Raw genomic sequence first — 25,101 nt, 5'->3', positions numbered from 1 at the left:
TAGACATGAGCTTCTAAAAAAAAAAGCACTAAAGGTCCCCATACACAAGCCGATTTGGCAACTAATCGGCCCATGTATGGGCACTACCGACGAGCCTGCCCGACCGATCGGGCAGGTTAAAAAATCTAGTTGGATCGGGGTATGCGGTCCCCGGACCAACTTTTCCTATACCCGTCGTTATAATTAGCCTGGATTCTCCTGAATCGCCCACCCATAGGTGGGGGATATCAGGAGAAGATCCCCTCGCTTGGCGATCAGCCCGTGTATATGGATCTTTACAGTGGCCCACAGTAGCCAGGTATACTATTACCCTAAAGGGAGAACTAAACCAACCACAGGGCCTCTGTGCAGCCCCCACTCCTGAACCCCCTGCAACCTTGCTCCCCAGAATGGCAATGCTCCCCCATCTCTGATTATATACAGCCATTTCCTTCTGCACCTTTGTGCCAACAGCCAACCAGAAGCACCAGAAGGCAGGACTCCATCAGCGCCTAATGTCAGTGCTCCTTCTCGGTGATCCGCAGCAGCACGACTTTCCCTCTCGCAGCCAGGCCAGCAGTGCAGGGGTTAATTGCATGGTGTGCAAATAAAATCCTCCCTGCAGAGGCCGCTGACAATGGCAACGTTTAGTGGCGCACGCAAAGATGCCAGAATTCTAGGAAAACGCATGGGGGAGCAAATCATACCTCCCCACGTTCCAAACAGGGAAAATGAAGACATTAAATTATCCCTGCCCCTGACATTCTCTTGCCTTTCTATACACTCTGTCCTACAGTTACAGGCCCTTAGCGGAGAACATATAAAACTGTAGGGGGCAATGGGGTCTCTGTACATGCTGGGTCGGTTACCTCTGAGTCTGTCCTTGGAATGGATACCACTTCATCCAGTAAGGGCTTCATTATATGCAAGATACTTTCTTTCATTTTTAATTAATGTCAAATTCCTGCACAAAATGTTTCTTTCTCCCTTTCCCAAGTCTAAAGAGCATTGGCCCAATACAGCAGCACCCCTCCCTCCCGCAGGGCACAATTGCCCCTCTGCCAACACCACCCCCCAGTGGAGCTCACAATACACAATGCCAGCTCTTCATCCTCATCATCCCTTAATGCTAGAAATTCCTTTACGTTGCTAAAGGACAATGGCAAGGACAGCGGGCACAGGAAAGTCTTCAGGGGATGCAGGTAATTATCTCATGATTAAAAAGCTCCGACTAAGGAGCCAAATATTATGGCAATTAGAATAATCATATGCAATTATGATCTATGTGTTCCGGGTGGGAGGAAGGCGGTTTCCAAAAAAAAAAAAAAAAATCCAGTGTATAGGAAGACAGACTTTTGTGCTCATTGCCTAATCCTGCCAAACTGGCACTTCTTGGCTTAGGGAACCCATGCCCATATATATCAGTGCCAACTGAGGTTCTATGGGAGTTGGTCTAAAGTGTGCTATAAGTATGGGTGTCTATGACAGGGTGATGGGGTGATCCACAGACACCTCTTCTGTTTGTAAGCTGTGTGCCAATGGAACTCTGGGATAAACAGGTGTGTTATATACAGAGATTCCTAGCAGGGCCACTTGGCCCCCTTAAGTTTGCCATTTGCACCTCATTTAAACACAGCAGGTGAGCTTGGTGCAAGAAGTTGAGTAAGTGCCAGGGCCACCATCAGGAATAAGGGCCACATACATTATTATTAACCTATTGGTGACCTGGGCCCCTGGGTGGAGGGGCCTGCCAACTAGTAGAACTGGGTCCCAATGGAAAAAAAACAACCTGTGTATGCATGCTCTTTAGCAATATAATTCATTTACCCCTAGAGTGCTGTAGTCCAGCAGTAGTGTAAAACTCCTATGGAAGCTATATGTCCCCCATCATTATTCTATACTTAAGCAAAAAGCTTTGGATTGGCTGGAGGGGCATGATGGGAGCTGTAGTTCAGCATAAGGCACAGGGCAGGGGTTGACATCCATTCACTAAACAGACATATTTATCTCATGCTTTCCTAAGGGAAAAAAAACGTTGATTTACAAATTACTGTTTGTTCTTCACTAAATTGCCGGTGAAACTGGAGATGCCTTTAAAGCAAGTTATGGAAGAGCTGAAATGGTTTCAAGGTGTGTGTGTGCGGCAGCCTTGTCCTTAGTAACTCTCAAAGCGCCAGTACAGCAAGGGCCTGTACATCCATAGCTTTAACAGTAGCCTCCCAACTGGCAGAAGGCTTTTAATTGCCTATTAAAACTTGCCATGGCCATAAGTGGTACTGCTGCCATCTCGGCTACCAACCATCTGGCATACACTTACTAACCCCACTCTTCCCACCTAAGACTGCTGTTTGGAGGCAGCTCAGATCTGCTCATGGCCTTAGGGTCATGCCCAGCAGATGTGCCTGTGCCAAAATATAGGGCACTGAAACCAATGGCTTGTGCCAGGGAATGGGTTCGGGAAAGGCTTTATTATAGATATAGTAGGACTTGATTAGGAGACCACAGGAGATGGCTACAGGGACATCTGTTTGTTGACCTCTTGGAAATATGAGTAGTATTCCAGGTCCTCCAGCCTATAAAATGGTTACTACAGCTAAAACAGGGAGGTAAAAAATGTACCCCCCCCACACACACACACACACACACTACAACTCCCAGAATCCTCAAACCAACCTAATTTTTGATTCAAAGTTGGAGGACCACAATCTGACATCTGTGGCAGATGGTCTCAATTAGAAACAATATGGCGGCCCTTTGCCTTTGCTGAACTACTGGCATATGAGCGATCTAAGGGGCCACCAAGGGGTGTGCTGCCATGACCTGTGGCTAAAAGAAGACCTACTGTATGTAGAGCAGTAGCACCTAGAACATATCTAGGAGAAAAGTACTAAAGAGTTAGACAAGAATGAAGGATCAGAGGGGTCCAGCAACATCAGCATCAACCTTTGGCTTTCTTCGGGATGGTGGGAGTTGCTAAATGCCAACTTCATCTACGGCAGTGATCTCTATATGGATGGGGGTGGGGCACGGGCTTCTCTTGGTTATGGTTCTGGGTCTTTAGCTTTAGCCTGGAAGTGACAGCCACAGGAATACTGGAAGAACTGGGGGACAGCACAGAGACAAGGGACGTCACTGACTGCCAAAGGGCCTAATGCATTCTCTGACAGAGGGAAGCCCAGAACATGTTCCTAACTGAAACCAGACTGATGGTGAGACCTCATGAGCAGCACATAGGGAGAGATCGGATTCACAGTGTCAGCTCTGACTGACACCCCCCCCCCCATACCCCCTTGTGCTTCCATACCGAATGCAGCCAACTCCAGCACAGTGATTTCATCTTACACCAGGCTTTTAAGGCGTTTCTCGGTGGGGGGCTGCCTGTTCCCAATCAGCAGTCCTCCAGGGGAGAAGGGGCTTTCAGCAATAGCAATAGCAACAAATGTCGTACAACATCCCCTTCCTCTATAATGCTTTAACCCTTTAGGTGCCATAAATGTGGGCAACGCATTTCTCTATATACAGATAACCCAGGTATTCTATTAACCAACAGCAAGGTGCCCCTGTCCTCATTATGGCAAATTAATGCAGTCCTGACCTTGCCCAAACCAAGGACGTCTTCACAGGGAAGGGGAACTCACAAGAGGACAGCAGAGGATTTTGTTCCACCGTTTATATCTGCCCATATGGCTGGGCATGGTGATGCTTTCTTCCCTTTTAAACTCATGATCTCCACTGGCCAACTGCTGCACTGCTATGGGCAAATTGTGCCAGGCAGCTCTGGGGAGGCAGAAAAGTGGGTCATTGGGTTGGGTTTAATTCTGACCAATCTACAGAACTGTGCCACGGGGCTGGTAACTGCCATGCCTGCTCTTGGATATGCACTTGAAGCTTATATAAGTCTTGCTACTAGGCTGGAAGTCAAGTGGTCATGGCGGCCTTCACCCCTGCTGCATTGGTACGGGGGGCAGGGCTGTTCTGGGGGTGTCCTTGCTACAGTTGGGGAGAGGGCCCTGGTCAATATTTTCATTAAATTAAAAGTGTCCTGTTTGCCATACACAGACCTCCATGTAAAAGTGCTCAAGCAAGTGCTCCTATGCTGTACATTAATATAAGTGAGTGCTTGCCATGGCCTGGGCTGGTGGTCCCACAATGTGCCTATAGGCTAAGGTAAGCAGCAAAGGTCTGGGGGCCAGGGGGCTTTTGTACATAGGAAATCACTCAGCAGCCCCAGGCATTGAAACAAGCCCAAGGGCAAACTTATACCCCTTTAAGCACTAGCCTGGGGGGCTTTATACAGAAACAGAGGGGGAACCCCAGGAACAAACAGAGTAGGCAGTAGAAAGGCTTTTCCAGAGCTCTGCAGAGCACTGCCGTCAGTGTTCCATAATGCAACAGTAATAATAAACTGACAGCAATAATAAACATTGCCCCCTGACCTCTGCTCTCTGGCACGTCTCAAAGCACTCTGGGGGTTTGCAGAGATCCAGGGCAGCACTAAAACCAGTGCAGTCAGCCAATGGCAGCACAACGCAGACTATATTTATCTCTTATTTGTCAGCTTCACGCTCACAGTCGGAATGTTGACCCTGGGCACTCAGTGGCGAACGAGGGCCCCAACGAAATGAACCAGGCTACGTTGAGTGTTCCGCTAAAAATGAACATTTAGAGCAGCTATGTGATGCGGGTATTGTTTTATTGGCCAAGGAGCCCACACTCGCCTGCCCTCTCCGACCTGTTTGCCTCTTGTTCCAGGGGCATCAGATAAGCCAACCAGGTGCATTTAGAGGGAGGGTATCAACATCCGATTTTACCCCTAGTTACGGCCTAGCCTGCACTCCCCTAACGTTTTGTCTGCCCCCTTGTACTCACAGCACTCACTCTGCACTCACTGCTGGTTCTAACTACTGAAACAAAGTAGCACAAGTCGGCTCGTCTTCAAACAAGACTCCAGCTCCCACAGTGTCTTCTATGTGTCACATGTTAATTTGTTGGATTCGGCTGCATTGTTTCTGCAGTCCCAACCAGCAGTGCAGAGAATAGCAAGGGCGGACAGATACTGCTTTCAGTAGTAAATAACCCAACATTTTTAAAGAGAGGAATCAGCACAATGCTGTATTTCTTTTTTTGGATCTAGCACATAGGTGGGATGAGCCGCCCTGCTGCCCTGACCACAAAGGAAACACACTGTAAAGGTATTTGCCTGGCCCTGGGAGACAATGAATGGATTATGGGCGGCTGTTGCGCACACACACTCAGGCTTTTGTACAGCAGACAGGGCCAAGCATGGGGTGGGCTGGACTCGCTGGGTGCAATTCTGCAGAGGTCAGGAGCATTTATTCAGCATCAGCAGGACAGATTCAACAACTGCTGCTGACTCCTGTTAATGGGAAGACGAGGGCTTGGGGGCAGCGAGTCATTGAATCAGTCAGATAAGGGATGTGGCTCATTCACCAGCGTGTAACCCGTGCCATTCATTCATTATTTCTATAATCTCTCTGTAAATTCCCCAACATTCCCTCCCCTTTATACCAGGTCCGGACTGGGACTCAAGTACACAGAGGCCCAAACAGCCCAATAAATAGTGACATTTGCCTGAACCCACAGCAGGGCCTGCTTTCTATGCAGCAAAACTAAGGGCCTGTGGCGTAACTACCCATACAGCAGTCTCCGTGGTCATGAGGGGGCCCGGGCTTTGGGGTCTGCTGTATCATAGTCCCCCCTCCTTGGCACCTCTACAGGTATAGGACCCGTTATTCAGAATGCTTGGGATCAAGGGTATTCCGGATAAGGGGTCTTTCCGTAATTTGGATCTCAGTCTACTAAAAAATCATTAAAACATTAATTAAACCCAATAGGATTGATTTGCATCCAATAAAGATTATTTATAAAGTACTGATTTATTATTACAGAGAAAAAGGAAATCAGTTTTAAAATTCAGAATTATTTGATAAAAATGGAGTCTATGGGAGACGGGCTTTCCGTGATTTGGAGCTTTCTGGATAACAGGTTTCCTGATAAGGGATCCCATACCCGTACTACCTTTAAAGCAGCATGGTGCAGGCTGGGAGGTGAGGCTTAAGTGGGCTGGGAGAGGGGGTGGGGGAGACAGGACTGTGCGTACTGGGTCCCCTCAGAAGATTTTTTTTGCCGAACCATTAAAATCCCCCTGGGCCCTGCATACCCTCTGGTAGTTGCAACGATATGTTACCTGCCCCCATGTACATACTAGCCACACCTCCCTCCCCATGGTAGATCACAGGGCTACCCTTATCACTGCCGGAATTAGGCTCCGGTAAGGAAAGTATGTGCCTTGGGCACAGTTGGTCGTGGGGAACAATTGAAGAGGGGGCAAAAAATGCATTGAAGCAGGGGGGGAAAAGAAGCAATGCGTGGAGGGGTCGTGCAGGCTGAGGCAGCTGTGGCACCAGGATGGCAGGCAGAGGTGGGGGGCTACTGAGGCAGAGGGTGGTGGGCAAGGAGGCAGGGGCAAGTAGAACTTGTCTTGGGCACCAGTAACTCTTGGCCCAGCCCTGCGGGCTTGGTTCAGAGTTGGACTGACCTGTCGGTTACCAGGGAATCTTTCTGCCTGACAGGGAATGCTGGGAGTTGCAGCACAAGAGCAACTGGTTGAAAAGGGTCCAATATAACAAAATACTAATTAAAGGGGTTGTTCACTTTTAATATGATGTAGACATTGATATTCTGAGATTGGTCTTAATTTTGTATGGTTTTTCAGTTATTGAGCAGCTCTCCGTTTGGTATTTTAGCAGCTATCTGGTTGCTAGGGTCTTATTTACCCTAGAAACCCAGTAGTTGTATAAACAAGAGATGCGAATATGAATAGTAGAGGGCCTGTCTAGCAAGATAAGAAATAAAAAGTAACAATAACATTGTAGCCTTAAAGAGCAGTCGTTTTTGGCTGCCGGGGTCAGTGACCCCCATTTAATAGCTGGAAAGAGGTAGAAAAGATAGGCACATCATTCAAAAGCTATAAAAAAAAAAATAATAATGAAAACCAATTGCAAAGCTGCTGGGAATAGGGCATTCTATAACATACTAAAAGTTAACTTAATGGTGAACCACCCCTTTAACAAAATAAACTTCTCTCATCCCAAATTCATTTCATGTGTGGAAGGGATCTCTCTCGGGGGGGGCACAGAGGAGCACTGGGCACAAGATCTCTAATACAGTGGCCTCTGTCTCCAGCGCTGAGGAGATTTTTCCCCCCAACTTTATATCTGAAGAGTTTGCCTGGTGTATATGTTGGACCCTGGCCCGTCCTGCCAGGGCTTCCTGTCTGGGTCTCATTTCTATGGCAACGGCAGAAATCTGGCAGAGGCTTCTTATAAAGAATCATTATGCCAGGCCCGAAGGTTATAAAAGTACTGGTAGGATACGGCGAGGGCATCAGAGGTATGTGTGATTCAGAGCAACGTCCTTCCTACCAAGCGACACATGGAACATACAGGGAACAAATGTCTGGCTTTACTTAAGGGAAAACTAAACCTCCATAATGAATACCAACAGATAGATTATATCATATTAAGTGGCCTATTAAAGAACCGTACCAAACTGTAATATATATATATCAGTAAATATTGCCCTTTTGCATCTTTTCCCTTGACCCAACATTTTGTTTTGGGCTGTGTGTTCCCTCAGAGATCACCTGACAGGAAGTGATGCAGCTCTCTGAAGGCAGAACTCTGTCCATTCATTGGCTGATGGGGCCCAGCATGTATGGGTGCCTTGGCTTGTTTGTGTGCACTGTGAGTCCTATGATCCCAGGGGGCGGCCCTTAGTACTTAAAATGGCAATTTTCTATTTAGGATTACCCAATGGCACATACTACTAAAAAGGTATATTACAGGTATAGGACCTGTTATCCAGAATGCTCGGGACCAAGGGTATTCCGGATAAGGGAACTTTCCGTAATTTGGATCTCCATAACTTAAGTCTACTAAGAAATCAATAAAACATTAATTAAACCCAATAGGATTGTTTTGCATCCAATAAGGGGTAATTATATCTTAGTTGGGATCAAGTACAGGTACTGTTTTATTATTACAGAGAAAAGGGAATCATTTAACCATTAAATAAACCCAATAGGACTGTTCTGCCCCCAATAAGGGGTAATTATATCTTAGTTGGGATCAAGTACAGGTACTGTTTTATTATTACAGAGAAAAGGGAATCATTTAACCATTAAATAAACCCAATAGGGCTGTTCTGCCCCAATAAGGGGTAATTATATCTTAGTTGGGATCAAGTACAGGTACTGTTTTATTATTACAGAGAAAAGGGAATCATTTAACCATTAAATAAACCCAATAGGGCTGTTCTGCCCCCAATAAGGGGTAATTATATCTTAGTTGGGATCAAGTACAGGTACTGTTTTATTATTACAGAGAAAAGGGAATCATTTAACCATTAAATAAACCCAATAGGACGGTTCTGCCCCCAATAAGGGGTAATTATATCTTAGTTGGGATCAAGTACAGGTACTGTTTTATATTACAGAGCAAAAGGAAACCTTTTTTAAAAATTAGAATTATTTGCTTATAATGGAGTCTATGGGAGATGGCTTTTCCGTAATTCAGAAAATGGTTTATTTGTATGAAGCAGAACTTTACATATAAGCTCTTTTAGGTGATATATTTTCTTTAGTGACCTACATTGTTTAGGGGTATAGTTGTAAAGGGCAAAACCTCTATATTCTAGGTGAATGTGTTAGCCACACCCCAGTGACTCTAATAGCCTGGGAACATTCCATTACAGTGCCACCATCTTCTTTGGTTTTTCCAGGGTTCATTGGGTTGGCACAGTGACCCCAGCAACCAGGTGGCTAGAGTTCCTACTGTGTAATTAATAGGGAAAAACAATAACACTGACATTGAGAGGATGGCATTTGTTCTCAGGGAAGGTGGCACCACTGGGCATGCCTATAGACGAATATGTGGCCCCTGCAGAGCTCACTGTGCCCAATTACCGCCAGCTCTGGGGAAACATTGCTCTGACAAATGTTGACGAATGACTGCGCCGGGCTGAATGTTTTCGGAGCTGTATCCCTGGCAGAAGGCACATCGGCCCCTTTCTCCGAGCTCTTTCTCAGAACCAACCAAGCAAAGCCCATGGGTCCTGGGAGGAAATACCCGATGATTTGCGAGCCTTTCCTAAGGTACACGTGGTATTTTCGTAGAAGTTTCAAAATACAGTTTGAACCTTAAAGGGGAAGTTCATCTTTCAATTGACTTTTAATGTGTTGCAGATGGAACTGAATAGAGCGAAGTTGCAGTTTTTTTCCTTCATTCTTTTATTTGGTTTGTGATTTCCCCCCACCACCACCCCAGTTCTGTAAAATGCCATCTGCTTGCTGGGATCAGATACTCATATTCATTTGTACTGCTTGTCTTTCTGCTCACACCCTTTGCATTTCATTCTTTAGTCTTATGTTTGGTTGCTAGCGTCAGTGAGCCTAGAAACCATATGGCAGTTTAACACCTTCAGTGCCATAGATTGGAAACTTCAACACAACCTTCTTAGCTGGCAGGTTTAGTTCTCTCCAGGGGCTCAACAAGCAGTAGCCTTATACCCCAGGCCACCTTATGGGAAGGGCCCTTCCAGCTAAGTGATGCAGGGCCCCATGATTTCTTAAAGTGCCCCTGCATTGTGCTGTTTAGAGGGTAAATTCCATAGATTCCATGAGCAAAGAACAGGAAGTGGGGCAAACACGGTAGAGGCAGTAGTCATTTTGGGTTGACCAGCACCCAACTCTAACTCGCTGCTCCCAACCCCACCTGGCGAGTCACTGGTATTTGTAGAACTGTGCCCGACCGCCCATCTATAATGTCACAAAGGGGGAGGGCGGACCAGGTGTGCACCTGCAAATCCAGGCTGAGGCGTGGCAGAGTGAGGTCCCGGACAGGGTGGATAGAGCAACCCGTAAAGAATGTGAATGTTTGGCCAAACCTGGCCAACCCGCATGGTGGCTTTGGCATGGGGTCAAAGATAAAGTTTGCCCCACCTTCTGCCCGTGAACCACTGGAAGAGCACTTCCCTAGCCTGAAACTGCCCAGCCCGCAGGTTTTGGACAGCCCATGCCCCACTCCAGTACTCCTATAGGGGAATGTATAGAGATGTGGCGTGACCATGCCTGCACAGGGCATCTTTTCACTGAGGCCCCATTCTGCTTGTTGGCAAGGCCAGGAGTTGAGACCCAAGGGTCCAGCAGAGGACCTGACCTCCAGGGCCCCACTATCCACCCATTCATAGCAACCACCCTTCCTCAATGCACCCTTGGCCCTGATCCCATCCCACCCACCCCACTGCTGCATGAACCCAGAATTTCTCCTGTAATCCCAAGGCCAGTCTAATAATTGGGGCCACCTCATAGAGACAAACTTACTAGTTTTGGGTCCCATGGTTACTTATGGCAGCTCTGGAAACACAATGCTTTGGAAGGTTTAGTTCCCTTTTAATTAGAGATCTGTCAGGAATATTTCAGTACAGGGCTGTAAGTACAAAGGCTGCCCTGCAGTATGTATTCTTTATAATAAGCATAATATAGCCTACAATCATCGGCTTCCACATTACTGTAATGCTAACTATGGCACAGCAACACGTAGGTACAGTAATAAATACTTCTAATAAGGAAGTCAGTTAAGTGCAACCTTAGTATAACCCTTTCCTTCCCCCCAAACCCACAGGGGGCAGCAGTGATTTTAACCTCACAGGGGGGGAAATTCCTTCCTTACCCTGAAATGACAGCAAACACCCTGCATTAATTAGCTGTGATTTTATTGGACAGGTTTTACTGTGCCGCTATGATGTGCAAAGCCAAAGTGTCTCGCAGGCACGCTGAACTAATACCCTACGAATGGTTTCCCCTTTGCAAGGAGACTTAAGAGTGACATTTATAAGTGTATGTAGGAATATGGGCCAGACCCACGGGAGGTTCTAGTTACCTCTCAGGGACTAAAGGGGACACAAACATTCTAGTGCCACTATTCAAGATTGCTGGTTTATAACTCTAAGCATCAGGGTTAAAGCATGATGGGAAATGTAGTTCAGTAGGCCAGTAATCATGACGATAGTATGATAATAACTTTGGAGGGGTCTGGCATGCATGGCTGCCTACCCACCGTTCCACTTTGCCTTGATATTTGGTGTAACTATTTAAAATGATAAACTCTGGAAAGGTGAATTTCCCCTTTAAAGCAACCAGTGTTTTAAAGATTTAGTTTTCATTATCTGGAGAAGACTTGGGGTCAACCACCTTTGCCCAATGGCAGAGTCCCCCTCCTCCTCCTTCGGTGAGCTCCAGAGTGGGCTTTATTTAGCAACATGGAAAGTGTGCAGAGAGACAATGTGTCAGGGCTGTCAGAATGAGACAGGGGCAGAATGGCCCAGCTGTCAGCCCTACATCTCTCTCACTGCTGAACTCTACCTGGGAGTGTGGGAGTGCTGGGCGGCTGGGAAAAGACAGATATGGAGAGGCAAGAAATAGATACTCAATGGGCAGTCGCTCCAGAAGGTGCAGCTGGAGAACTACAGGGCACAAGCTGTTAGATCAACTACAGGGACATTCATTAGGAAGTCAAGGTATAATGAAGGTATAATGAATTAGACAGCAAAACACCCAGACATCTGCGTGAGTGCCAACTGGGCATATCTACCACCTGTACAGGGTCACCCCCAGAAATCATTGGTCCCCATACTAGTTAGTATAAATGACCCACCTCTCAGGTGCCCAGGTGGCCTGGGCTGTTACCTTAATTCCATCCTGGGCCCCTGCCAACTGAAGAAAAATATATATTCCCCAAATGAATTGTATGCCTGGCCCAGCCTTCAATCTGATTAACTAGGGGTAGGCAGAAGAGACACGTGCCTAGGGCGGAAAAGTGGGTTGGGGGTTTGGGACCCAAAGTGTGTCCTTCTTTTGCCTCTAAATCTGGCCCAGCTCTTAGTTATTGGTTACCAATCAGGAAGGGGGATAGAAGAGAGGCAGCAGCAGGTGGGTTAGGTAAGGTTGGGAAGGTTGGGTTAGGTAAGGTTGGGAAGGGTGGGTTAGGTAAGGTTGGGAAGGATGGGTTAGGTAAGGTTGGGAAGGGTGGGTTAGGTAAGTTTGGGAAGGGTGGGTTAGGTAAGGTTGGGAAGGGTAGGCTAGGTAAGGTTGGGAAGGGTGGGTTTGGTAAGGGTGGGTTAGGTAAGGTTGGGAAGGGTGGGTTAGGTAAGGTTGGGAAGGGTGGGTTAGGTAAGGTTGGGAGGGGTGGGTTAGGTAAGGTTGGGAGGGGTGGGTTAGGTAAGGTTGGGAAGGGTGGGTTAGGTAAGGTTGGGAAGGGTGGGTTAGGTAAGGTTGGGAAGGGTGGGTTAGGTAAGGTTGGGAAGGGTGGGTTAGGTAAGGTTGGGAAGGGTGGGTTAGGTAAGGTTGGGAGGGGTGGGTTAGGTAAGGTTGGGAAGGGTGGGTTAGGTAAGGTTGGGAAGGGTGGGTTAGGTAAGGTTGGGAAGGGTGGGTTAGGTAAGGTTGGGAAGGGTGGGTTAGGTAAGGTTGGGAAGGGTGGGTTAGGTAAGGTTGGGAAGGGTGGGTTAGGTAAGGTTGGGAAGGGTGGGTTAGGTAAGGTTGGGAAGGGTGGGTTAGGTAAGGTTGGGAAGGGTGGGTTAGGTAAGGTTGGGAAGGGTGGGTTAGGTAAGGTTGGGAGGGGTGGGTTAGGTAAGGTTGGGAAGGGTGGTTTAGGTAAGGTTGGGAAGGGTGGGTTAGGTAATGTTGGGAAGGGTGGGTTAGGTAAGGTTGGGAAGGGTGGGTTAGGTAAGGTGGGAAGGGTGGGTTAGGTAAGGTTGGGAGGGGTGGGTTAGGTAAGGTGGGAAGGGTGGGTTAGGTAAGGTTGGGAAGGGTGGGTTAGGTAAAGTTGGGAAGGGTGGGTTAGGTAAGGTGGGAAGGGTGGGTTAGGTAAGGTTGGGAGGGGTGGGTTAGGTAAGGTTGGGAAGGGTGGGTTAGGTAAGGTGGGAAGGGTGGGTTAGGTAAGGTTGGGAAGGGTGGGTTAGGTAAGGTTGGGAAGGGTGGGTTAGGTAAGGTGGGAAGGGTGGGTTAGGTAAGGTTGGGAGGGGTGGGTTAGGTAAGGTTGGGAGGGGTGGGTTAGGTAAGGTTGGGAAGGGTGGGTTAGGTAAGGTGGGAAGGGTGGGTTAGGTAAGGTTGGGAAGGGTGGGTTAGGTAAGGTTGGGAAGGGTGGGTTAGGTAAGGTGGGAAGGGTGGGTTAGGTAAGGTTGGGAAGGGTGGGTTAGGTAAAGTTGGGAAGGGTGGGTGCAGATTTGCCGAGTGGTGGGTGGGTAGGGAGAGGCTGTGGGGATACTTTGGCTCAGCTCTAGGTTTCCAGCCACCTCCCATCATGCCCAAACTCCATCCGATACCTACAGACTCCCTTCACTTTTGCAGCCCACAAATTTGACCTTGGCATCTCTATCTCTCAGCCAACCTATCAGCCCCTGGACCCCTGACTTGAATCCCCCTTACTGGCCCCTTCTGTCTGTAGGCTCCTCCCCCAGTGCAGGGTTTGCTACCCCTAACAGTGCCACTGCACCTAAGGACCAACTTGTATTTTTATATCTATGTGGCATTATTTTACATTAGGCCAAGGCAGGCAATTCCCCATTCCAAATCAATTCCTTATTAATTGGGCAAGTTAAACGTAATTTGTTACATGCGGGGGAGCCTGCCTTTAACTCTGCTATTCAGTTTTACCATTATTTATATTTATTATTATAGCGCAGGATATGACAGTAGCAGAATGGCAGTGACCCTTGTACCGGTGCCAGTAGGTAAGAGCTGGTTGAGGAATTTTCCAGAAGACCAATTATCCGCCCCTCCCCAGCATGGCTGCTTGTCTAAATGTCATGTCATTGGCCTTCTATCTACAGCACTGAACACAGGCACCTACACTATCTATACTTAGTCACACTATCTATACAGTAGTACAGCTATGCACCAAATGGGTCCAATGTTGGTGGCCACTCAGATAAATTAATTGGCCATTGCCCTTATCGAAGGGCATTATGTACCACCCCTTTAAGTGTCATTGCCCATGAAGGCGCATTCTCCACCAATAATTCTGGCTAGGAAACAAAGCATTTTAGACAAGTACATTTAAAATAACTTCCAAAATTTGACATTTGGGCCCATCCTCAGTTAGAGCAAGTCACGCCCTGCCTGAAACTCTGGCCACTTTCCACAAAGTCCACACCCCTTTTAGGATTCCAATACGGGACTGTCCTCCCTAAATCGGTACCAGCAAGTCTAGAGGCATAATTGTATGGAATTTGCGTTGGCCTCCTCCTGATGAAGACCAGGACCAGATGAAGACCAATGGAAATTCCATGCAATTAACAGCTGTGCCTATTGGAGGATTTGACAAACTCCCAAGATGCCATTCATCAACATTTTAGGAGCCGCAACCCCTCGGTTTTATAGAGCTTTATGTCATCTTTGTCTGGCATTTAAACTCATTGCCTGTACCGCCCCCGGGTCGCTTCCACTGGGAGAGTACACATGGCTACTCCGTGACTTCCATGCCTCCGCACTTTCACGTGCAATCACCAATTCTTATCTTAGGAATGAATATAATACACTGCATCGTAGTATGAAGCTAGTGTCACATGATGCAATATGGCGACCAACGTGACCCTACTTGGATCTCAATGGTCCACATGCAATTATGAAAATAATGTATCCTAACTGGCAAAGAAGGAGGCAGGGTTAGTACAGGTATCCCTTATCCGGAAACCTGTTATCCAGACAGTTCCGAATAACGGAAAGGCCATCTCCCATAGACTCCATTATAAGCAAATAATTCTAATTTTTAAAAATGATTTCCTTTTTCTCTGTAATAATAAAACAGTACCTGTACTTGATCCCAACTAAGATATAATTACCCCTTATTGGGGGCAGAACAGCCCTATTGGGTTTATTTAATGGTTAAATGATTCCCTTTTCTCTGTAATAATAAAACAGTACCTGTACTTGATCCCAACTAAGATATAATTACCCCTTATTGGGGGCAGAACAGCCCTATTGGGTTTATTTCATGGTTAAATGATTCCCTTTTCTCTGTAATAATAAAACAGTACCTGTACTTGATCCCAACTAAGATATAATTACCCCTTATTGGGGGCCGAACAGCCCTATTGGGTTTATTTCATGGTTAAATGATTTTTAGTAGACTTAAGTTATGGAGATCCAAATTATGGAAAGATCCCTTATCCGGAAAACCTCAGGTCCCGAGCATTCTGGATAACGGGTCCCATACCTGTATAGGCATAGACCTTCAATAGCAATGTTGCTCTTCTTAATGCTGCTGAACTACAACTCCCAGAATGCATTAGTCCAGCTAATATCTTTTCTTATGATGGGACATGGCTGGGGCAGGTAAGCAACTGATTTACAGCAGTGCAGTATATGAATAACCACACATACACACATACATGTCCCTTAAGGGTCACGGCTTGGAACAGAACCTCCAGGAAACCCGAGCTCCTCGCTGTACGGTCCCTCGCTGGGTCTGACTGTTTGTTTTCCCCCTCTGTCTGTTTTTACTTTCCCTGTTGGAAAGGCGTCAGGGAAAAAAAAAAAATAGAAGCCTCTCTGTACGCATTAAAGCCCCCATAAATATTAACAACGCCACGAGGAAAGTTCATTACGTTGTCAATGGTCTCGTCTTTCACAAACATTTCCACCTTTTATTCCACCCCACAAGATAAATATGATTCTGCTGTAATCCCATGAATAATGTAGTGTTTGTGGTTTATTCAGGGGAAGGAATGTTGGAGAAAGTTGGCTTGTTGGATCTGGGGGGCTTCACGCTGGACCACTGGCAGGCACAGCAGAACATCATCACAGGGAACCTTCCGGCCCTATCAGATGTAGGCTTACATAATATGTGTGTGTCACCCAAACTGCTACAGTGGGGGGTAAAGGTACGGGGGGGGGGGGGCACACTTGCATCCGTACATAGGGCAGGTGCATTCTGTACTCTGCTCCTTGTGCCAAATTAAAGGGGAACTCCACCCAAACACACAATTATCACTAAGTCACTAAGCAACTTTGCAATATACATCAATTAAATATGCAGCCTTTTCATGATTTTAAAAGTAATAATATGGTTTGGAACATCAATGTTTTAGTCCCTCCTCCCCTGCCAGGATTTCAAAGGATGCAGAACTGTTTTGCAGCTGGATTTCAGCATATAAAATGGTAGTTATTCCTACTTTTTGAAGGAATGGATTACAGCGATACAGGTATACTAAGGGTTGCTGGGTTGTGTGGGGCTCTTTAGCAAATTTCAGTTCAGAAGGTGGAGTCCCCCTTAGGGTTCATGGGGTTCCTAAGCACCTTGCATTGGCCAGATCGCTTGGTCTGAATGACTTGCAAGTTTAATTGAGCAGTGTTACTTTAAGAATCCATCCCTAATGTTGCCAGACTGCTGTAGTTTGCACTTTTACCAAGGTCACCCCCTTATGTTGGGTCCCTGATTTTAGTGCAGGTTCCCGTGCAAGAAGCGAGCCAGCAGCGCACACCTTGCCCAGTCCCCGGCTCAGACGCTGGCGGCTATAATTGGACATGAAGGACTTGTGAGGTCACCTCCGCCTGACTCAGGCCTTTTCTTGCCTCCGGCCAAAAGCTTTGCCGGGAACCAGATGCACAAAGCGAAGAACACAAAAAATGAAAGAATCCCTCCCTGACAGGATAATCCAGGGGATTTAATTACTGGAAAGGGAAAGGGAGGCGGCCGCCAGGCCCTCGTGGCAAGTGTTCATATGACCGGTGGCCAAACCCAGAAAGCAGATAAAGGCTGTCAAGGACCCCTGACTTTCAAAGAGGAAACAATGTCATCGTTTGGAAAATTTATGAGACCCTCCTGGTATTCTGGAGCTTAATGGAGTCATTAACTGTTTTTATCTTTCCAGTCCTCCTTCTTTAACCTGATCTGCTATGTAACTAGGTATCACCACTCATCAATGGGCACAAGGGACACTTGGTGCCAGCATTTACTTATATGAGTGTGCCAGCCAGAGAAAGCCCCCTTACTCCAATTGGACCCGGCAAATTAGCTGCAACTCCAAACAACCCAATGCCACCATTATCTGGAGTGTCCTCCCATTGGCTGTAGCATTAAGTCCAGTTTCAGTGCTGGGCACAGGGGATTTAAACTAGATCCCTATTACAATCGGCGTCCCCCTGGTAAAGAGTGGGAGCTCACGTGATCCAGGGCTCACTAAACACGACTTTCCAAGCTGAGGGAAGAGGATAGCACCATAGCCACCATTCCCAGATAGCCGGCAGCCGAGCTGCTTTGAGGCTGAGCCCAGAAGCTACACTGTTCCCATAGGAGACTAATGACTTTTAACTCAAACAAATGGGGCTTGGAAACATGTTCAGCCAACACCCTTCTGGGCTCCCAACATCTGGGCCGAAGATCCAGCAGAGCCAAAGATTTCTGCACAATGAAACCGATACTGTTACCATGTAAATAAGACACGTTCCTGCGCCGTGTGGGACGGAAGGCAATGACTCTGGCACCGAGACGGAGAATCTGACCCAGAGGCTAGAGACTGACTGAGACAGAACCAAATGTCCCAGTATCCTCCCTGCCAGCTGAGAGCTCCTTCATTTTCCATTACTGATACAGTATTCTGTCTGAGAGAAGCACCACAATCTGCCCCATTCCCATTAACTGTAATTCCCACTGCACATAGCTTATAGGGAACATTTTCTTACATATCTCCCTCTGTAATATCCAGGCTTAGTGGGTGGCAATAGGATCAGCCTGGGAAGCATGTACATTCCTTTGCTGAATCTCTCCAGAGAGCAGACATGAGTCGGCCATTAGTAACAAGTGCTTCTGCGGAATTCTCTACATGACTCTTGCGATGGCCCAGACTGATAGTGAGCAAGCTTTCAGGAAGATAAATGAGACCCACTGAGCGGAAGGATACACACACACACACACACACACACACACACAGCAGAAGTATCTGAAAGAGGGTGTAACAATGATGGTGCATCTAGGGAATTGCTCGGGTGGCAGAGCTAGAGGATAGCTGGCGTGGCAGGGCTAGGGGGTTGCTGGGGTGGCAGGGTTAGGGAATTACTGAGGTGGCAGGGCTAGGGGGTTGCTGGGGTAGTAGGGCTAGGGGGTTGCTGGGGTGGCAGGGCTAGGGGGTTGCTGGGGTGGCAGGGCTAGGGAATTGCTGGGGTGGCAGGGCTAGGGATTTGCTGGGGTGGCAGGGCTAGGGATTTGCTGGGGTGGCAGGGCTAGGGATTTGCTGGGGTGGCAGGGCTAGGGAATTGCTGGGGTGGCAGGGCTAGGGAATTGCTGGGGTGGCAGGGCTAGGGAATTGCTGGGGTGACAGGGCTAGGGAATTGCTGGGGTGGCAGGGCTAGGGATTTGCTGGGGTGGCAGGGCTAGGGATTTGCTGGGGTGGCAGGGCTAGGGATTTGCTGGGGTGGCAGGGCTAGGGAATTGCTGGGGTGGCAGGGCTAGGGAATTGCTGGGGTGGCAGGGCTAGGGAATTGCTGGGGTGGCAGGGCTAGGGAATTGCTGGGGTGGCAGAGCTAGGGAATTGCTGGGGTGGTAGGGCTAGGGGGTTACTGGGGTGGCAGGGCTAGGGAATTGCTGGGGTGGCAGAGCTAGGGAATTGCTGGGGTGGTAGGGCTAGGGGGTTACTGGGGTGGCAGGGCTAGGGAATTGCTGGGGTGGCAGAGCTAGTGAATTGCTGGGTTGGCAGGGCTAGGGGGTTACTGGGGTGGCAGGGCTAGGGAATTGCTGGGGTGGCAGGGCTAGGGGGTTGCTGGGGTGGCAGGGCTAGGGGGTTGCTGGGGTGGCAGGGCTAGGGAATTGCTGGGGTGGCAGGGTTAGGGGGTTGCTGGGGTGGCAGGGTTAGGGGATTGCTGGGGTGGCAGGGCTAGGGGGTTGCTGGGGTGGCAGAGATAGGGGGTTGCTGGGGTGGCAGGGCTAGGGGGTTGCTGGGGTGGCAGGGCTAGGGGGTTGCTGGGGTGGCAGGGCTAGGGGGTTGCTGGGGTGGCAGGGCTAGGTGGTAGCTGGGGTGGCAGGGCTAGGGGGTTGCTGGGGTGGCAGGGCTAGCAGGTTGCTTGGGTGGCAAGGCTAAGGGGTTGCTGGGGTGACAGGGCTAGGGGGTTGCTGGGGTGGCAGGGCTAGGGGGTTGCTGGGGTGGCAGGGCTAGGGGGTTGCTGGGGTGGCAGAGCTAGGGGGTTGCTGGGGTAGCAGGGCTAGGGGATTGCTGGGGTGGCAGAGCTAGGGGGTTGCTGGTGTGGTAGGGCTAGGTGGTTGATAGGGTGGCAGGGCTAGGGGGTTGCTGGGGTGGCAGGGCTAGGGAATTGCTGGGGTGGCAGGGCTAGGGGGTTGCTGGGGTGGCAGGGCTAGGTGGTTGATAGGGTGGCAGGGCTAGGGGGTTGCTGGGGTTGCAGGGCTAGGGAATTGCTGGGGTGGCAGGGCTAGGGGGTTGCTGGGGTGGCAGGGCTAGGTGGTTGATAGGGTGGCAGGGCTAGGGGGTTGCTGGGGTTGCAGGGCTAGGGAATTGCTGGGGTGGCAGGGCTAGGGGGTTGCTGGGGTGGCAGAGCTCAGGGGTTGCTGGGGTGGCAGAGCTAGAGGATTGCTGGGGTGGCAGGGCTAGGGGGTTGCTGGGGTGGCAGGACTCGGGGGTTGCTGGGGTGGCAGAGCTCAGGGGTTGCTGGTTTGCTTTTAAAAATCCTATAGCGGTTTTATTTCTCCTTTAATTAATATGATTTGACGCTTTGCAGCCCATTTAAGAAGTTCTTGTTATTTAGACCAGTTTGGCTTTTAGACAAAGACATCACCTTCCACAAATCCCAGGCGGTTGGGGGGGGGGGGGCACTGACTGATTTTCCCCTAAAGAAAATCCCTGGGCTCCCTGATTGAGCTGAGCTAATATATGCAAAGCGCTGGGCACACAAAGGGGCGAGCGGGGCGGTGCTGGCATGGCGAGACACAACGCCGCAGTCACCATATGTCACACAAGCACCGGGCTGCCCTGCTTATTAAATAACCCCTAATGACTCCTGCGGTACCAATCAGCCGGGGCTATTTACAGATATCCATATTCAGCAGCCTGAAATCAGTGCCACGTTCCCATTGTCTTTAGGCCGCGGGGTTACAGCGTTAATTGGGGCAGCTGGGGCAGGGCTTTGGTTCCCACGGAGGTGCCAGCTTGCTGCCAGGTAATGCCCTGTGAGTGACTGAGCTCTCAATCCTGTAACTGCCTCCTGTATTACAAGCATAAGCATCGGCCAGGTAGGTTGTGTTCCTGATGCCCCATGATGTGCAGTGATATTAGGGCCAACATCTGCATTCAGGGCACAAACTGACCAATTGCATCTGATGTATTTGGGCACTGCCGGATTTGCCAAGTTAGTTCTGCTGGGAGTACATTTTTGGCAGTTACAGTATTAAGCCATACTTGACTCTGAAGCTTATTGGCCCATGTATGTGGTCAAAAGTCTGCCTGTACTGGCCACTATCCAATTGGGGAATCAGCCAGATCGGATTAAAAAACCCATGCATATATGGTCAATGCTACTGGTTGCCTGATTGGGCCCCACCAGCAGATCTTTCCATACATGGCTTAAATCAATCAGATTGTATTGTTACAATACACTGGAGTCTATGGACATTCTTTGTCCCGAAACCTGGTGAAAAACGTCGCCCATCACTAAGCAGCACAACGCAAGGTAATTTAGCGGGATCTTCAAGTACTCGTGCATACCCCCTATTGTGCCTTTTTCAAAGGACTGTCCTATTTTTTTGGGACCCCAAAAAGTGGCGGGGCTTCATGCAAAATGGGGGGTGGATCAGGGACATGCCTGGGCAGATCAGGGTTGTGGCCTAATTTGCCCTGATTTTGGACTTGGTAGGATAGCTAATGGCAGGCCCGGACTGGCAATCTGGGGGTTCAGGCAAATGCCAGAGGGGCCGCTGTAAGGTGCCATAGACAGTCACTATTTATTGGGCTGCTGGGGGGGGGCTGTTTGGGCCTCTGCGTATTTGAAATGTCAGGGCCTATTTTGAATCCCAGTCCGGACCTGGCTAATGGGCATTCGGTTCAGATGCATACTGCATGGTAGCACCATTCTCTGGCTATTTTGGAAAAATCGCTCCCTTATGGGATTATATTACATATATCTATGTATAAAATACACAAAGGGACCAAGGGGGCGCTCTAATCTGCCTTCATCCCAAGGACGCTTGCAGACACAGTCATCACAGATTTAAGGTTAACCCAATCCATGTGACTTGTGGGGGGGGGGGGGGGGGGGTTCTGATATCACTACTGACCCCTGGTGATGTCATTTTCTTGGGTTTCACCCCGATGATAATAACCCCCAGGACGCGGTACATTATGTGTCTGGGTAACAGATACTGGAGTTTTGGAGTCCAAGCCATTTGGAATAGGAACTGCTGCCTGACAAATCCCAGATAAGTGCAGGAGGTTATTCGGATCAGCTGTAAATGGATCCGGGGAGAGGGAAATAGAAACTCTGCTGAAATGATTTCTGAACTTTCCTACAATAAGGGAAACCAAACTCTCTCCCCGCTCCAACAATAACAAAGAGATCCCTCCCTGCAGGAGCGCTCGGCTACAGTATCCATTGCTTTGTATGGGAACCCCGGCCATTTATTGGGGCACATGGATTCCTGCTAATGCCTAGGTACCCCATGGACAATCACCTATTACCAAAGCATAGCCAACAGGGAGATAGGGGGGTCACAATTGCCAAACAGAGAACATTTTCAGCCAATGGCTCAATTACAGTGTCAGAAAGCTGCACTTTGGCTCCTAGAGGGCCAGTGAAACACACAAAACGCAAATCGCACGATTTACAAGATTCCTTTGCCAAATCACACAATTACTTACTCCAGAAGATTAGTGCAATACAGGGAAGGGATCCGCTATCCAGAATACTAGGGACCTAGAGTTTCTGGATAAGGAGTTGTTATGTAATTTAGAGCCCCAGGGTCGCATTTAACATATAATCACCTGGGGGCCTGTGCCTGCGGGGGCAGCTTTAGGGGGGCAGCCCTTGGGTGGTAAATAAAAACCAGTAAACCAAATTGCCATTGGATACTTGCGGCTACATAAAGCAGTGGAGCTGAGGGGGGGGGGGGGGGACGAGGTACCTTGCTCTTCTGTGATTGGTGCATGCACAGTACCATAGGAACATGTGTGGACTGAGGATGGACTGAGGTCCAGTACCTAGAGTAGAACCAGACCTGAGAAATACTGACCCAGAGGCTACCCCCATACCTGGCCTTATAGCACACAGCAGTGCAGTGTTGTTGGCGGGCACATTACATCCAGTGCCCAGTCCTGGCATCCAATGTGTGACCACAGCCAGGCAGCCTGGGCACCATATATGATGCGGCCAGACATGGTGGCCACTAGCCCCGCCCCCCGCCAAAGAATGTCAGCTCTGCAGCAGAATCTCAGTTGCAGAGAAGCTTCTACATCCTTTCACAGCTAAGTGTCCAGACCAATGGCAACCTGCCCAATGGGTGTCAAACACAACAGACACCAGTGCAGCCACCGTTGCCCATGTAAACTGCTCCATAACAAATGTAACTGCTGAGATTTTGCAGCAGAGAATTCACCAGGAACAGGCTTTTAGCAGGTGTTTAGAGTCACTGACGACTATAAAGCAGAAAACACACGGAGCTACTTGTTGTCACACCTACTAAAAGCCAGAAAATCCCCTGCCATAGACAATACTGAGAATTGCCTCTGCTAAACACACATAGAGACAATTATCAGTAAATAATCAGAATTGTCTATTTCCGTAGCCGTGACAAGTAGCTGCTACTAGTAGCTCTGTGTGGCTTTACCCTATATGTGCCCCAGAATGAATTAGGAGGTCAGTCAGTAGCCGGTTATAGAGATAAAAGCTCATCCTCTATTGGCCAATAGGAGCGAGCAGCATTGCTTATGTAACGATGCCCTTGCTGCCCGCTGATCAGCGCACTATTACGCATCACAACTGAACAAATGCCAACATTTTGGGTACTTTTATTTATAAAACGACATATATGCCCCCTCCCTAATGTTCCTTCTGTCCCCATGACTGCAGGACCTGCTGTTAGAATGACAGCTCCTGGGGCCAGCTGACAAGCTGCATATGTCAGAACCACAGGCTGGGCTGGCACAGTACAATCTCCATACAGTTGCACAGGGGTACAAGCAGTCGTGCATGGGTACAAGCAGTCGTGCATGGGTACAAGCAGTAGTGCATGGGTACAAGCAGTCGTGCATGGGTACAGCACAGGCATCAGCATCTCTGGATAATGACACGATTAAAATCACAGTCTTCCAATAATTATAAATAGGAAAAGTGAGACCTGGAGCTGAGTGAGGAACCTCTTGATGTACTACAGTTCCCAGCATCCTCAGCTACCAGAAGCTATAGACTAGCCACCAGTTGCAGCTCCAGGCCAATGTTGCTCGGCTATTTATGTGCCCCAGCCATAAAGTCCACACATGTCTGTTTCACCTCTATAGCACCCTGTATGGGTCTATTTAACCCTTAGACACCCAGTGCCACAAAGAAGGGAGCCCTAAACATGCCCAAGGCAGGACTTACCGTTGGCATTCTTGCCACAGATGAGATGTTCATAGGGCTGTAGGACTCCCCATAGCTCCGCATCATTACTGATGGCCATGTCCAGCACCTCCAGGGAGATCTCAGCCCCATCATTGCCCTGACTGGCCAGCACCCTCCTCCTGATCTCCTCCAGCAGGTTCTCCATGCAGGCAGTCAGGCAAATAGCCGCATACTCATGGATCCTCACTGAGATCCTGGTATCCACCATCCATCTGAAGAACCTGCCCACCGACAGCGACAAGCCGCACCGCGCAGACTTGCCCCTCCGCAGTCCGTCCCCTGCGCTCATACTGTACAGCGACATTGCGCGAACAGTGGCCAGGGCGCAGCTCTGAGACAGTGCCCAACTAAGGATGAGTTTCATGGCGCTCTGGATCTCGTATCGGGTGCACTTTGCGTGCAGGACGCTAAGGCGCTGCGCCTCCCTGGAGATCCTGATGAGGGGTCTTCTCAATAACACCGCCATCCTCCTCACCGCGTCCTCTGAGAACTCCCGGGTACCCCCATCCCCTTTGCCCTTCCTCAGGAGCTTGCCAACGTCCTCATCCGTCCAAGGGAAGTCCTCCAGCTCCGGTAACCGGTGGCATCTGGAAAACAGGTCCACCAAGTCTGGATCCTCGGTAAGAGCCGTGTTCATGGTGTCCCAGCTGCTGTTCCTGCTGTTCATGGAGCCGGAGTAGTACCACCAGTTGCCCCGGTGCTGGGTTGAAGCCAGGGGCTGGGAGGTTGATTTGGAAGAGGAAAGGCTGAGGGACCTACATGAGTCTTCTGCTCCATAGCCTGAGTCTAGAGTCAGGTCCTCCAGGGTCTTCAAGGTAGAGTTGTACATCCCAGCCATGGGGGCTGATGGGGGGGGTCCTGTAACACCTGGGAATCGTCTGCCTTACACTGGGCACTCCATGGGCATTGCCTTCCCTTCAGAAGTGTAGATTCCCATAGTACTGTCAGATGCTGAAGTTGCGACAAAGTAGCTACATGATCCCGCTATGGACACAAATCCCCGATTGTTGCTGATCCAAGGATATAAAACCAGTGCAATAATAATAATAATAATAATAGTAGCAGCAAGGGATAATCCACAGCAGGGAAGCGATTCCACTGAAATCTACCGGCGCAACGTCCCCTGCAAACTTCTCCACACTGAGAGCCTGACTGCGACTGCAGCCTCTGCCTGGAACTGCTGCCCGGGCAGCCAACCAATCAGCTTCTCCCGGGGGCGGGCCCAGCGCTGCAATGAAAGCCCGGAGAGTTACTGTAGCACGGAGTTAGGGGGGTGCAGGGAGTTGTGTTTCCCACTTACAGCAGCAAAAAGCCACCTCTCTACCCAAAAACTCACTTCTCTACACAAAATGTCACTTCTCTACACAAAATGCCACTTCTCTACCCAAAAACCCACTTCTCTACACAAAAAGCCACTTCTCTACACAAAAACCCACTTCTCTACACAA

At 49.0% G+C, this 25,101-nt stretch overlaps 1 protein-coding gene across 1 annotated transcript in view; it reads right to left on the bottom strand.

The window, feature by feature from the left end:
- abtb2 (ankyrin repeat and BTB domain containing 2) overlaps positions 1-24,775 on the bottom strand; it is an 80,816-nt gene extending 56,041 nt beyond the window's left edge. Inside the window, 1 exon segment of the mRNA NM_001375264.1 lies at positions 23,633-24,775. Coding sequence (NP_001362193.1) covers positions 23,633-24,491 — 859 coding nt within the window. The 5' untranslated portion in view covers positions 24,492-24,775.
- Positions 24,776-25,101: the final 326 nt, after the last annotated feature.

This window comes from Xenopus tropicalis, chromosome 4 (genome assembly GCF_000004195.4).
Source record: "Xenopus tropicalis strain Nigerian chromosome 4, UCB_Xtro_10.0, whole genome shotgun sequence".
Taxonomy (NCBI): Eukaryota; Metazoa; Chordata; class Amphibia; order Anura; family Pipidae; genus Xenopus; species Xenopus tropicalis.
The sequence above is the reverse complement of the archived record's forward strand: the minus strand, read 5'-3'. Positions and strand labels throughout refer to the sequence as shown.